The sequence below is a fragment of the Pongo abelii genome, chromosome 16 (assembly GCF_028885655.2).
Source record: "Pongo abelii isolate AG06213 chromosome 16, NHGRI_mPonAbe1-v2.0_pri, whole genome shotgun sequence".
In the NCBI taxonomy this organism is placed as follows: domain Eukaryota; kingdom Metazoa; phylum Chordata; class Mammalia; order Primates; family Hominidae; genus Pongo; species Pongo abelii.
Genome location: NC_072001.2, coordinates 67,011,547 through 67,027,571, shown reverse-complemented (window position 1 = coordinate 67,027,571; position 16,025 = coordinate 67,011,547). Strand labels below are relative to the sequence as shown.

General features: G+C 44.8%; 1 protein-coding gene across 5 annotated transcripts in view; it reads left to right on the top strand.

Annotated features, from left to right (window-relative positions):
• The window catches only part of DAPK2 (death associated protein kinase 2), a 139,530-nt gene that overhangs the window by 70,976 nt on the left and 52,529 nt on the right, over positions 1 to 16,025 (top strand). For 4 of the 5 annotated variants that reach the window (XM_009249899.4, XM_063716688.1, XM_054532771.2 and 1 more), the window contains one exon: positions 4,368 to 4,506. In XM_009249899.4, coding sequence (XP_009248174.2) covers positions 4,368 to 4,506 — 139 coding nt within the window. Of the gene's footprint in view, positions 1 to 4,367; positions 4,507 to 16,025 lie in introns of those variants that run through there. The other variant, XM_063716687.1, reaches the window with a different exon arrangement.

Genomic DNA, 16,025 nt, shown 5'->3' with positions numbered 1-16,025 from the left:
TGGGTCAGAGCCATTTTAGCCATATAAGAATCATCTGGAGCTGGGCGCAATGGCTAACATCTGTAATCCCAATACTTTGGGAGACTGAGGTGGATGGATTGCTTGAGGTCAGGAGTTCCAGCTTAGCCAATATGGTGAAACCCCATTTCTACTAAAAATACAAAAATTAGCTGGGCTTGGTGGCATGCACCTGTAACTCCAGCTACTTGGGAGGCTGAGGCATGAGAAATCAGTTGAACCTGGGAGGCGGAGGTTGCAGTGAGCTGAGATCACATCACTGCACTCCAGCCTGGGCAACAGAATGAGACCCTGTCTCAAAAAAAAAAAAAAAGAAAAGAAAATCATCTGCAATACTCAGTATGCTGTAGTGGTTGAGAGCTGTTCTGTTGGGTTTGAATCCTGACTCTGTTTACTAGCTATGGGACTGTGGGCAAGTTGCTTAACCTCTCTGAGCCTTTGTTTCTTTAAGTGTGAAATAGAAAAATGTTAGTCCTTAGATCATAGGATATTGTGATGATTAAATGAGATAATGTACATAAGGCATGTAACGTAGAATATGTGTTCAATGAATATTAATTACTGTTATTATGTTGTTACAGTAAAAATACAGGTTTTAAGGCCTCACTGCTGGAGAATCTAATTTGTTAAAGTCTATGGTGGGATCTGGAAATCTGCATTTTAAAACAAGTTCTCCAAGTGATCCTAAGGTCCTGGATCCCTTGGCCTAGAACCCTTCCTGAGATCTTTCCCTTTGGACCCTTGGCTTTATTTCAGCCCCAGCGGAGCACATGCTGGCTGGATACCCCAGCTTCTGTCAGAGGATTGTAAACCAAAAATTAAATTCTAAGCCCCCCAACCAACTGAATAGACCCCTCTCTCAGCCAAGGGGATTCCAAAGTAAACCTGAAAAACTTTCAGGCCATGATGGGAAGAGGGGTTGGACATGCCTCACTATACTCTCCGCCCATTGAAATTCGGGCACAAGTGACCAGCATTAATATGAAAACAGTGAACTTAAGACTAACAAAACAGACTCTTTGCAGCAATAAGATAACAAATTCCAACCTGACTCTATTATAACATCACATGACAAATAGCAGGCCCTGAAAGAAATAGAAGTATTTTACCCTAATAAATCTTTTGACATATTTTGAAATGGCCCTGCAAAGCTGACTCTTGTGGGAAAAATCTGTATTCTGTGGAGAATCTCTGTGCCTTTCCATGACTTTTTCTGATCCTGAAGAGATTAGCTGAGCGTCTACCACCTTTTAAGAATGTGAATAGTAAACATTTGCCATCTATTGCCTCCAAGGGCAGCCACCTGTGAGACTTCATCTACATAATAAAAACCTCGGTCCATAACCCTTGTCTTAACTCAGACACTCTTTTCTATTGATTCCAGGTCTTTTGATAATAACCAATTGCCAATCAGAAAATCCACCTGTGACCTAGAAGCCCTCCCAACCCCCTATCCCCACCGTCAAGTTGTTCCACTTTTCCAGATGGAACCAATGTACACATTACATTTACTGATTGATTCTGCCTGTAACTTCTGTCCCCCTAAAATGTATAAAATCAAGCCCAACTACCTTGGGCACATGTTCTGAGGACCTTCTGGGACTGTGTCACGGGTCTTGGGCACTCATATTTGGCTCAGAATAAACATCTTTAAATATTTTACAGAGTTTGACTCTTTTTGTTGACAGGATAAACAAGCCCAAGTAGGGTTGCCAGATTTAGCAAGTAAAAACCTATTTTATCTGGCAATCCTAAATCTCAGGGGAGATTTTTTTTGCTCTGTCACATCAACTGTAGGAAGCAAGAATGTAGAGTGTGAAAAAGTAGTATCAAACATCAAAAATAGTATTCTAGAGTCTTTAAAGATGAATATAATTAATGGGGTCTTATGCTTAAGTTAGGGGCCATATTTGGATTCTTTTGAGCCCCATAAAGGGGCCATCTTTTATAAAGTTAAAGAAAGGGGGCTTTGGGGGCTGTCTTGCCCAATCTGCTTCTTTTGTAGGTAATGAAACCAGGGCCTGCCTGGAGAAGGGAAATGAGTTGTCCAAGGTCAGTGGCAAGGCTGAAATGGAACCTAGGTCTTTAGTTTCTGGCACAGCATTTGTTCCTCTTTGTCATCTGTCTTAGTCCATTCAGACTCTGGCATTCTGTCTTTGCCCCCCACCCCAATTAATGTCCTTCTCAAATGTAAAATACATTCCTTCCATTCCAATAGTCCCAAAGGTCTTAATTAATTCCAGCATCAACTCCAAAGTTTAAAGTCCAAAGTCTCATCTAAATATCTAAATCAGATGTGGGTGAGACTCAAGGTATGATTCATTCTGAGGCAAGTTGCTCTCCAGCTGTGAACTAATGACATCAAACATGTCGTGTTACAAAATATGATTGTGGGACAGGCAGAGGATACACATTCCCATTCTAAAAGGAAGAATAGGAAAGAATAAAGGAGTGACCTGTTCTGAGCCAGTACAAAACATTGAGAATAATCTTTGGCTCAATGCTCTGCCCTCCAGGCCCATGGGGGCGGAATGGAGGTCTTGCCCCTGCAGCTTTGGGCAACCCTGCCCATAAAGCTTTGCTCTCCAAACATTAGCCCCCACACCAAAGGCAGTTCTCTGCCCAGGGGCCCACCAGCTCTCTAAGGTATCTTTTGAAATCCAGATGAAGGCAGCCACCCACCCACCAGCTTTGCTTGGCACAGAGCATGCCACACTGTTGCCCTCCAGGAGCCACACCTGGTATGTCTGAGGAGTGTGGCAACAGAGTTTGGAGAGCAAAGCCCACAATGTGAGGCAGCACTGGGCAGTGGAGGCCCCTCCTTTGATATCATTCTGCCCTCTAGGCTCTGGCACTATGAATCTGTGATGGGAGGGACAACCCTCTTCACCCCCATGATCTCTGAAATGACTTCAGGGTTATTCTTCCATTGTCTTGGACAGTAGGTCTTGGCTTCTGTTTGGATGGCTGACTAATCCCCTTATTGTCTTGATGAATAGCACCCGGCTTCCCTGGAGAGCCATATTAATCTTTTTATCAAATGGTTGCTTGGTCACACCTTTTTTTCTTTCCCAAACAGGTTTTCTTATGTTTTCCAATATGAGGAGGCTGAGAATTTTGCATACTTTTAAGCTTTCTTCCCTTTGAGTAACAATTTTGTCTTTAAACCATTTCTTTTCACATCTTACTTTAAGTAGTCAAGAGGAACCAGGACACTCTTCCAACACTTTGCTTAGAAATTTCCTCAGCCAAATATTCCATTTTTATTGCTTACAAGTTCTGCCTCCTGTAAAACACTAGGGAACACACACAATTCAGCCACGTTCTCTGCTACTTTATAACAAGGATGCCCTTTCCTCCATTGACCAGACCAGTAACATGTTCCTCATATCCATCTGAGACATTATCAGAATGGCCTTTCCATCTGTATTTCTACAAATATTTTGTTGATGGCCACTTAGGTATTCCCTAAGAAGATTGAGAATCTCCTCTCTTTGTGATCCCTCACCAGAACCACCCTTACAGTCCATTCATTCATGGCAATGTAGGCTTTTTCTAGTTGGCACCCCAAACCTCTTCCAGCCTCTACTTGTTAGCTGATTTCAAAGCAGCTTCCACATTTTTAGGTATCTGTTACAGTAGCACTCCACACTTGGTACCCATTTCCTCTCTCAGTTCATTCAGGCTGCTGTATAACAAAATAACCATAAACTGGGTGGCTGACAAACAACATAAATTTATTTCTCACAGTCCTGGAGTCTGGGAAGTCTAAGATCAAGATGAAGGTTCACTTCCTCATAGATGGCTGTCTTTTGACTGTAACTTCACATAGTGCAAGAGAAAAGTGAGCCCTCTGGGTTCTCTTTTTTATAAGGGCACTAATCTCATTTGTGAGGGCTCTAACTTCATGACTTAATTGGTTCCCAAAGGCCCTATCTCCTAATACCATCACCTTGGGGGTTGGAATTTCAAAATATGAATTTGAAGGAACGCAAACATTCAGGCTAAATAATCTGCTTGTTTTTGTCCCCTGCCATCTCAGGCATATGGAGAGGAGAGGGCATCCTCCAGGGTGACTGGGACCAGGGCCTGGAGTGGGAGCAGAGGCTCTCCTGACAACACCTCCAGGGTGATTCCTGTCCTTGTGATCCAAAAGAAAGAACAAAGCAAATAGGAGTAAAGTCAGTCCCTGGCACTGGACAGACAAAGCCCCAGACATAAGCAAGGGGGATTCTGCCATACAAGGTCCCTGGGGGGTCAGGATCAGGGCTTGCACCCATCAGCCCAGCCTCATGACATGTAGAGCTGACTGGGCCTGGGCCTCCCCTCCCCTCGCTGGTGTTTTACAGAGTGTCTGGAGGAGAGCTCTTCGATTTCCTGGCCCAGAAGGAGTCACTGAGTGAGGAGGAGGCCACCAGCTTCATTAAGCAGATCCTGGATGGGGTGAACTACCTTCACACAAAGAAAATTGCTCACTTTGATCTCAAGGTCAGTAAGGGGAGAAAGTGAAAAGAATCAAATTTCAGAAGAAGAGGCTTAGTCCCTCCTGGTGTCTTTCCCAGGATGGGCCCAGTGCCCACCAGCCCTTCTTTCTCATCTTACAATGAAAAACCCTGAGCTCCTGGGAAAGAGATGATGCCACGGAAATGTCCACTTTCTCAGTTTCATTTTTCATAACAGGTTTTCTGCACACAGGAGCTGACTGCAGGGAGCTGCTTAAATCAGACTTCAGGCACCTTATTTATTTCAGGGAGCAGGGGGGAACACTTTCTAAATAAGTAGACCAGTGACAGGAAACTTGAAACCAAACACCTTTCACAAGGCTGAACTTTTCAGTAACAAAGAACTAGAAACGTTTGGAGGATTGCTGAAGTTGGCTGGCTCGCCAGACCCATTCACAGTGCAGCCTCCATCATCCCTTGACCAGAGCTTGTAAATCCTGGAGCCCAGGGACTGCTGGCTGCGCTCCCCCATTCACCACCCCTACTGTGCTCCAAACTGTGGCCATAAAACTGCTTGTAGGGGCCACTGATCATTTGTGGTAACTGGTATTCAGGATTGAGAAAGTTCACTGTGACCACATAGGACTTCATAAAGCAAGAATGTGGTCAAAGTAGAAGGATCAGTCCCTTAGTAAGTGAGCTCAGTTGCATAGACCGATGAGCCTATACAGATACTTAAAGTGTAAAGGTCCTCTAACTTTGATCAATTCTATGACCTGTTTGCGGGGGAGATCCCTTCATTTTTCTATCCAGAAATCCCTGTGGTCTTTCAAGCATGGTGCTGGGTGCTTGGGTATTGCTGCAGATACAAAATTCACTGAGGCCCTGTCTGAGATTACTTCATCTTTTCCAGGAACCTTAGTGTAGGAGATAGAAAAACCAGCAACTCTAAGTACTATGCTAGAAGGAAGCCCAGGGTGGGTGGGGAGGCTAAAGGAGGGGACATCTAAGTCCAACTGGGGTATCAGAGAGGGCTCCCTGGAAGAAGTGCTATTTAGTTGAGTTCTGAAGGATTGGCAGGAAATAGAAGAAGGGAAGGGCCTTATAAGGAAGAAAGGCCAGCGGAATACATGGTCACAAAACAGCGCAATGCATTCAGGGAAGTACAGGCACGGGAAGTGTGTGCTGAGTGGCTGGGGAAGAAGCCAGGAACAGTGCAGGAAGCAGACACAAGAGTCTGGGAGCTAAGCCAAGGAGCTTGCACTTTACCCTGAGAGATAAGGGTTCAGGTGAGCAGAGAAGTGAAGTGAGCATGTACATGTTTCAGAATGATCCCTCTGGCTGGGAGGTTAGATAGGCTGGAGACAGACTGGAGGCTTGGGCTCAGCTAGGAGGCTAAAGCAATAATCTAGGTAAGATGTGAGGAGAAGACAGAGTCAAGATCTTTTGCAGAAGTCAGTCTGAGGATTGATTAGGTGCCTAATTAGAGGTAGAGATGAAAGAGGGGACAGGGTTCTGGATGACACCCAAGTTCTGGCTTGTGCCCCTGGCCCAGAGAGGGTCTGGCATGTCCATTGTCTCACAGTGGCTATGCCAGGGCATGGGCTCAGTTCCCATATGAGTCCCTACCCCAGCTCTTACTCTACTCTGCCTGATAGGGTGACCTTCTGTGAGTCCCCTTAACATGGTCCCCCTTCCTTATGCTCACTGTCACTTTTTTTTTTTTTTTTAATAGAGACAGTCTCACTCTGTCACCCAACTGGAGCACAGTGGTGTGATCACAGCTCACTGCAGCCTCGACTTCCTGGGCTCAGTCTATCCACTTGCCTTAGCCTCCTGAATAGCTGGGACTAAAGGCGTGTGCCACCATACCTGGCTAATTTTTGTATTTTTTGTAGAGGCGGGGTCTTGCCATGTTTGCCCAGGCTGGTCTTGAGCTCCTGGGCTCAAGTGGTCCACCCGCCTCAGCCTCTCAAAAGTGTTGGGATTACAGGCATGAGCCACTGCATCCGGCCATGATTGTCACAGTTTGTTTTTGGTGTTTCTTTCTGGGGGGGACAGGGTCTCACTCTGTCACCCAGGCTGGAGTACAGTGGTGTGATCTCAGCTCACTGCAGACTTGACCTCTCAGGCTCAGGTAATCCTCCCACCTCAGCCTCTCAAGTAGCTGGGACTACAGGAACATGCCACCATGACCAGCTAATTTTTGTAGTTTTTGTATAAATGGGTTTTCGCCATTTTGCCCAGGCTGGTCTGCAACTCCTAGGCTCAAGCAATCTGCCCACTTCAGCCTCCCAAAGTGTTGGGACTACAGGCATGAGCCACTGCTCCTGGCTGTCACGGTATTTTTTAATACCTCCAACAGAAGTCTTCCAGAGTTTTACTGAGGCATCACAGGGTAAAAATGGGGGTCACCGAGGATGGTGAGGCCTGGGCAGGCCTTTGGACCTCAGGGTGGTAACAGCAGGAAATGGTCTGCCTTGATTGCACCTGTGTGCCTTCCTGGTACTGCTATGGACAATTAACTTGTTGTTTTCTTGTGTCTTTGCTGACTCCAGGAGAGCAGCTTCAAAATTGGCTCCTTTATCTTTTCTTGAATGGGTCTGGTAGGAGGAGTGGCTGTAGCCCCGCAGGCACCAATGACTGTAGCAGGTTCGTGATGTTTGGCTTGCCTTTATGGCAGCTCGCTGTGGTGGGGAGAGCACTGGCTTGGAGTTAGCCAGGCTGGGTTACCATGTACCATGATACACCAGAACCTCAGCTTTTCAGCTTCAATGCAAATAATAATACCTACCTAGCAGAGCTGTAAGGATTAGACAGAAGAAGTATTAAGTGCCAAATATGGAATAGGTGCTCTTTAATAGTAGCTGTTATTGTTATTCCCCTTCTCAGAATAGAGGAAAAGGAAATAGAACTTTTGTTACAGTGTTTTGGGCCCCATAGACTAGGAAAACAAACCCTGCGAGTACAGTTCTGTTAGTAAATTGCCCAGTAGAGAGCTGAGTTGGTTGCTAGGTAGAACTGCTGGCAAGGTCTGGTGAGGCTCCGGGGCTAACCTGGACATTTTCCATGACCTGGAAACAGTCTGGGTTTTCCCTGGATGCATGTGAGGTAAGGATGCTGCCAGTTCCCACCATGGCCAGGTATCCTTAGAGTTGTGAGGACCTGAGCTTTCTGATTCTTCCACCCATGGGTCCCTTGGCCCAGGCCCACCTGGGCAACTTCAGGAAGTGATGAATAGCTGGAACTCAGAAGGATTACCTCATGATTAGGTAGATGTTTCCTGGAGCCAGAATGTGGCTATGCATGCCTCCTGGCTGGAACATTCTGTCTCCTAGAAGGGATCATGCAATTAAGATCCAGCTGGTAGCTTAGAGGAGGCTTCTTGGTTCTGTGTTGTTTCCCACCATATAAAATCCACATTTTTCTTCCTGATTTTCATTCTCCATGATGGATTTTCACTTTCCTCTCCTGCTTATATTCTGTTAACTCCTTGCCAAGCTCAGGGTCCTTACTGCCCCAGGAACACAGCCAGCATGTTGTCTCCACACCCTTACCCATAACCTGTTCTCCATGCACACCTTCCAGCTTGAAGGGGCAGGTAATAGAAGAGGGTTCGCTCTCTTGCCTACCTTTGGAATGTGAACAACCTCTCTTCAGGCTGGTATTTAATCAGCTTCTCCTATGTTCAGCCATTGTGCAATGGACAGTCAGGCTCTGTCCCCGCCTACCACATGCTCCTAGCCTGGTTTCAGGGAGCAGACAAATGGACATTTTTTTTTTCTTTTTGAGACAGGGTCTCGCTCTGTTGCCCAGGTTGGAGTGCAGTGGCACAATCTCGGCTCCCTGCAGCCTCCGCCTCCTGGGTTCAAGTGATTCTCCTGCCTCAGCCTCCTGAGTAGCTGGGATTGTAGGCGCCCGCCACCACGCCCAGCTAATTTTTGTATTTTTAGTAGATACAGGGTTTCACCATGTTGGCCAGGCTGGTCTTGAACTGCTGACCTCAGGTGATCCCCACTACCCACCTTGGTCTCCCAAAGTGCTGGGATCATAGGCATGAGCCACCATACCCAGTCCGAATGGACAAATTAATATGAGATAAGCAGTATTGGTAAAAACAAGAGACAGAGCAAGATGACCAAATAGAAGCCTTCACTGATCACCCTCCCTGCAAGAACACCAAATTGAACAACTATCCATACACAAAAAAAGCACCTTTATAAGAACCAAAAATCAGGTGAGAGGTCACAGTACCTGGTTTTATTTATTGTTTTATTTTATTTTATTTATTTATTTTTTTGAGACTGAATCTTGCACTGTCACCCAGGCTGGAGTGCAGTGGCGCAATCTCGGCTCACTGCAAACTCCACCTACCAGGTTCATGCCATTCTCCTGCCTCAGCCTCCTGAGTAGCTGGGACTATAGGCACCCACCGCCATGCCCGGCTAATTTTTTTGTATTTTTAGTACAGACGGGGTTTCACCATGTTAGCCAGGATGGTCTCCATCTCCTGACTCGTGATCTGCCCGCCTTGGCCTCCCAAAGTGCTGGGATTACAGGTGTGAGCCACTGTGCCTGGCCCACAGTACCTGGTTTTAATTTCATATCACAGAAAGAGGCACTGAAGAGGGTAGGAAAGACAGTCTTGAATCACCTATACCACCCCTTCCCCATCTTCTGGCAGCAGCCATGTTGCATGGAGAAATAACCTGTGCACTTGGGGGAGGGAGAGTGCAGCAATTGCGGGACTTTGCATTGAAACTCAGTGCTGCCCTGTCACAGCAGAAAGCAATACCAGGCAGAACCCCGCTGGAACCCATGGAAGGAGCATTTAGATTAGCCCTAGACAGGGGAGAATCGCTCATCCTAGTGGTCAGAACCTGAGTTCCGGCAAGCCTCACTACTGCAGACTAAAGTGCTCTGGGTTTCTAAGTAAACTTGAAAGGAAGTCTAGGCCACAAGCACTGCAATTCCTGGACAAGTCCTGGTCCTGTGCTGTGCTTGGAGCCAGTGGACTTGGAGGGTACACCTAGTGAGACATCAGTTGGGATGGCCAAGGAAGTGCTTGTACCACACCTCCCTCATCCCCAGGCAGCACAGCTTGCAACTTCAGGAGAGAATCTTTCCCTCCACTTGAGGAGAAAAGAGGGAAGAGTGAAGAGGACTTTGTCTTGCAATTTGGATACCAGCTCAGCCACAGTAAGATGGGGCACAAGGCAGAGTCTTGAGGCCCCCATTCCAGGCCCTAGATCTCAGACAGCATTTCTAGACACTCCCTGGGCCAGAAGGGAATCCACTGCCTTGAAGGGAAGGACCCAGTCCCGGCAGGATTCATCACCTGCTGACTAAAGAGGCCCTGGGCCCTGAATAGTCAGCAGTGACATCCAGTGTATCACTCAGAGATGTGCACTCAGAGACATGCTGGCTTCAGATGTGACCCAGCACATTCCCAGCTGTGGTGGCTATGGAAAGAGGAAAGGGAATGATAAAGGGGACTTTGTCTTGCAATGTAGGTATTAGCTTGGCCACAGTGGGGTAGAAAATCAAGTGGGCTCTTCGGGTTTCCAATTTCAGGCCTTGGCTCTTGGACAGCATTTCTGGACCTACCCTTGGCCAAAGGGGAGCCCACTGCCCTGAAGGGAGAGTCCTAGGCCTGGCAGCATTCACCACAAGCTGACGGAAGAGTCTTGGGGCCTCGAATGTACACTGGCAGTAGTCAGGAAGTACTTGCCATAGGCCTGGGGCAGTGGGGGCCATGGGGAGAGATGCCTCCACTTGTGGAAAGGGGAGGGAAGAGTGGGAAGGACTTTGTCTTCTGGCTTAGATACTGGCGGGGCCACATTAGAATAGAGCACCAGGTAGATTCCCAAGGTTTCCAACTCCAGGCCCTGGCTCCCAGATGGCATCTCTGGACCACCCAAGGCGGGGGGAAGCTCACCACCCTGAGGGAAGGACACAAGCCTGGCTGGCTTTGCCACCTGCCTATTATAGAGCCCTAGGGCCTTGAGCAAACATAGCCAGTAGCCAGGCAGCTGTTATAAGCCTTGGGCAAGACCCAGGGCCATGCTGGCTTCAGGTCTGACCCAGCACAATCCCAGTGGTAATGGCCACAGGAGTGCTTGTGTTACCCCTCCCCTAGCCCCAGGCAGGTCAGTGCAGAGAGAGACTTCATTTGTTTGGAAGAAAGTAAGGGAAGAGAACAAGAGTCTCTGCCTCATAAACCAGATAATTTTTCTGGATCTTATCCAAAACTACCAAGGCAGTACCTTTACAAGTCTGCAAGAACCACGGCATTACTGGGCTTGGGGTGTCGTCTAATACAGATATGGCTGGAGTGACCAAAAACTTAGATTACAACACTCAAGTCCGTTCAAATATCTGGAAAGCCTTCCCAAATAGATGGGTACAAACAAACTGAGACTGAAGACTAGAATAAATAGCTAACTCTTCAATGTCCAGACATCAATAAACATCCACAAGCATCAAAACCAACCAGGAAAACATGTCTTCACCAAATGAAATAATAAGGCACCAGGGACCAATCCTGCAGAGACAGAGATATGTGACCTTTGAGACAGAGAATTCAAAATAGCTGTTTGGAGGAAACTCAGTGAAAATCAAGATAACGCAGAGAAGGAATTCAGAATTATATCAGATAAATTTAACAAAGAGATTGAAATAATTAAAAAGAATCAAACAGAAATTCTGGAAGTGAAAAATGCAATTGATGTGCTGAAGAATGTGTCAGAGTCTCTTAGCAGCAGAATTGATCAAGCAGAGTAAAGAATTAGTGAGCTTGAAGACAGACTATTTGAAAATACACAGAGGAGACAAAAGAAAAAAAATGAAGCATTCCTATAAGATCTAGAAAATAGCCTCAAAAAGGCAAATTTAGGAGTTATTGGCCCTAATGAGGAGGTAGAGAGATAGAGGTAGAAAGTTTATTCAAAGGGATAATAACAGAACTTCCCAAAGCTAGAGAAAGATATCAATATTCAAGTACAGGAAGGTTATAGAACACAAAGCAGGTTAAACCCAAATAATAATCAAACTCCCAAAAATTAAAGACATTCAATAATCAAACTCCAAAAAGTCAAGAGTAAAGGAAGGATCCTAAAAGCAAGAGAAAAGAAACTAATAACATATGATGAAACTCCAATATGTCTGGCAGCAGACTTTGTAGTGGAAACCTTATAGGCCAGGAGAGGGTGGCGTGACATATTTAAAGTGCTGAGGAAAAAACCTTTATTGTAGAATAGTATATCCAGCAAAAATATCCTTCAAACTTAAAGGAGAAATAAAGACTTTCCCAGAAAAAGAAAATCTGAGGATGTCATCAATACCAGACCTGTCCTATAAGAAATGCTAAAGGGAATTCTTCAATCTAAAGGAAAAGGACATTAATGAGCAATAAGAAACCATCTGAAGGTGTAGAACTTACTGGTAATATTAAGTACACAGAAAAACACAGAATATCATAACACTGTAATTGTGTGTAAACTACTCATATCTTGAGTAGAAAGACTAAATGATGAACTGATCAAAAATAACTACAACATTTCAAGACAGACAGTACAGTAAGATATAATTAGAAACAAAAAGTTAAAAAGTGAGGGGAGAAAGTTAAAGTGTAGAGTTTTTATTAGTTTTCTCTTTGCTTGTTAGCTTGTTTATGCAATCAGCATTAAGTTGTCATTAGTTTAAAATAATGAATTATGTGACAGTATTTGCAAGCCTCATGGTAACCTCAAATCAAAAATCCTACAGCAGAGACATAAAAAAATAAAAAGCAAGAAATTAAAACTTACCACCAGAGAAAATTACCTTCACTAAAAGGAAGACAGGAAGGATGGAAAGAAGGAAAAGAAGACCACAAAACAACCAGAAATAAAAAAGCCAAGTGGCAGGAGTAAGTCCTTACTTATCAGTAATAACATTGAATGTAAATGGACTAAATTCTCCAATCAAAAGACATAGATTGGCTGAATGGATTAAAAAACAAAAAACAGTTAAAAGTTTTCAAGATGGCCGAATAGGAACAGCTCCAGTCTGCAGCTCTCAGCGTGAGCGACGCAGAAGATGGGTGATTTCTGCATTTCCAACTGAGGTACCAGGTTCCTCTCACTGGGGCTTGTCAGAAAGTGGGTGCAGCCCATGGAGCAGGGCGGGGTATCACCTCCCCTGGGAAGCGCAAGGGGTCAGGGAATTCCCTTTCCTAGCAAAGGGAAGCCGTGACAGATGGTACCTGGAAAATTGGGACACTCCCATCCTAATACTGCGCTTTTCCAATGACCTTAGCAAATGGCACACCAGGAGATTATATCCTGTGCCTGGCTCGGAGGGTTCCATGCCCACAGAGCCTCGCTCACTGCTAGCACAGCAGTCTGAGATTGAACTGCAAGGCAGCAGCGAGGCTGGGGGAGGGGCATCTGCCATTGCTGAGGCTTGAGTAGGTAAACAAAGTGGCTGGGAAGCTTGAAGTGGGTGGAGCCCACTGCAGCTCGAGGCCTGCCTGCCTCTGTAGACTCCACCTCTGGGGACAGGGCATAGCTGAACAAAAGGCAGCAGAAACTTCTGCAGACTTAAATGTCCTTGTCTGACAGCTTTGAAGAGAGTAGTGGTTCTCCCAGCATGGAGTTTGAGATCTGAGAACGGACAGACTGCCTCTTCAAGTGGGTCCCTGACCCCTGAGTAGCCTAACTGGGAGACACCTCCCAGTAGGGGCTGACTGACACCTCATTCAGCCAGGTGCCCCTCTGAGACAAAGCTTCCAGAAGAGGGATCAGGCAGCAACATCTACCATTCTGCAATATTTGCTGTTCTGCAGCCTCCACTGGTGATACCCAGGAAAACAGGGTCTGGAGTGGACCTCCAGCAAACTCCAAAAGACTTGCAGATGAAGGTCCTGACTGTTAGAAGGAAAACTAACAAACAGAAAGAACATCCACACCAAAACCCCATTTGTACGTCACCATCATCAAAGACCAAAGGTACATAAAACCACAAAGATGGGGAGAAACCAGAGCAGAAAAGCTGAACATTCTAGAAATCAGAGGGCCTCTTCTCCTTCAAAGGAACACAGCTCCTCGCCAGCAACAGAACAAAGCTGGACTGAGAATGACTTTGATGAGTTGAGAGAAGAAAGCTTCAGACGATCGGTAATAATAAACTTCTCTGAACTAAAGGAGGATGTTTGAACCCATGGCAAATAAGCTAAAAACCTTGAAAAAAGATTAGACAAATGGCTGACTAGAATAAACAGTGTAGAGAAGTCCTTAAATGACCTGATGGAGCTGAAAACCCTGGCACGAGAACTATGTGACACATGCACAAGCTTCAATAGCTGATTTGATCAAGTGGAGGAAAGGGTATCAGTGATTGAAGATCAAATGAATGAAATGAAGCGAGAAGAGAAGTTTAGGGGAAAAAGAGTAAAAAGAAATGACAAAAGCCTCCGAGAGATGGGACTATGTGAAAAGACCAAATCTACGTCTGATTAGTGTACCTGAAAGTGACAGGGAGAGTGGAACCAAGTTGGAAAACACTCTTCAGGATATTATCCAGGAGAACTTCCCCAACCTACTGAGGCAGGCCAACATTCAAATTCAGGAAATACAGAGAACACCACAAAGATACTCCTCAAGAAGAGCAACTCCAAGACACAAAATTGTCAGATTCACCAAAGTTGAAATAAAGCAAAAAAAATGTTAAGGGCAGCCAGAGAGAAAGGCCGGGTTACCCACAAATGGAAGCCCATCAGACAAATAGCAGATCTCTCGGCAGAAACTCTGCAAGCCAGAAGAGAGTGGGGGCCAATATTCAACATTCTTAAAGAAAAGAATTTTCAACCCAGAATCTCACATCTAGCCAAACTAAGCTTCATAAGTGAAGGAAAAATAAAATCCTTTACAGACAAACAAATGCTGAGAGATTTTGTCACCACCAGGCCTGCCTTACAAGAGCTCCTGAAGGAAGCACTAAACATGGAAAGGAACAACTGGTACCAGCCACTGCAAAAACATGCCAAATTGTAAAGACCATCAGTGCTAGGAAGAAACTGCATCAACTAACGAGCAAAATAGCCAGCCAACATCATAATGACAGGATCAAATTCACACATAGCAATATTAACCTTAAATGTAAATGGGCTAAATGCTCCAATTAAAAGACACAGACTGGCAAATTGGATAAAGAGTCAAGACCCATCAGTGTGCTGTATTCAGGAGATCCATCTCAAGTACAGAGACACACAGGCTCAAAATAAAGGGATGGAGGAAGATCTACCAAGCAAATGGAAAACAAACAAAAAAAAAAGCAAGGGTTGCAATCCTAGTCTCTGATAAAACAACTTTAAACCAACAAAGATCAAAAGAGACAAAGAAGGCCATTACATAATGGTAAAGGGATCAATTCACCAAGAAGTGCTAATGATCCTAAATATATATGCACCCAATACAGGAGCACCCAGATTCATAAAGCAAGTCTAGAGAGACCTACAAAGAGACTTAGATTTCCACACAATAATAATGGGAGATTTTAACACCCCACTGTCAACATTAGACAGATCAATGAGACAGAAAGTTAACAAGGATATCCAGGAATTGAACTCAGCTCTGCACCAAGCAGACCTAATAGTAGACATCTACAGAACTCTCCACCCCACATCAACAGAATGTACATTCTTCCCAGCACCACATCACACTTATTTCAAAATTGACCACATAGTTTGAAGTAAAGCACTCCTCAGCAAATGTAAAAGAACAGATATTATAACAAACTGTCTCTCAGACCACAGTGCAATCAAACTAGAACTTAGGATTAAGAAACTCACTCAAAACTACTCAACTACATGGAAACTGAACAACTTGCTCCTGAATGACTACTGGGTACATAACGAAATGAAGACAGAAATAAAGATGTTCTTTGAGACCAATGAGAACAAAGACACAACCCACCAGAATCTCTGGGACACATTTAAAGCAGTGTGTAGAGGGAAATTTATAGCACTAAATGCCCACAAGAGAAAGCAGGAAAGATCTAAAATTGACACCCTAACATCACAATTAAAAGAACTAGAGAAGCAAGAGCAAACACATTCAAAAGCTAGCAGAAGGCAATAAATAACTAAGATCAGAGCAGAACTGAAGGAGATAGAGACACAAAAAACCCTTCAAAAAATCAATGAATCCAGGAGCTTGTTTTTTTAAAGATCAACAAAATTGATAGACCGCTATCAAGACTAATAAGAAAAGAAGAATCAAATAGACGCAATAAAAAATGATAAAGGGGATATCACCACCAATCCCACAGAAATACAAACTACCATCAGAGAATACTATAAACACCTCTACGCAAATAAACTAGAAAATCTAGAAGAAGTGGATAAATTCCTGGACACATCCAGCCTCCCAAGACTAAACCAGGAAGAAGTTGAATCCCTGAATAGACCAATAATAGGCTCTGAAATTGAGGCAATAATTAATAGCCTACCAACCAAAAAAAGTCCAGGACCAGACGGATTCACAGCCGAATTCTACCAGAGGTACAAAGGGGAGCTGGTACCAT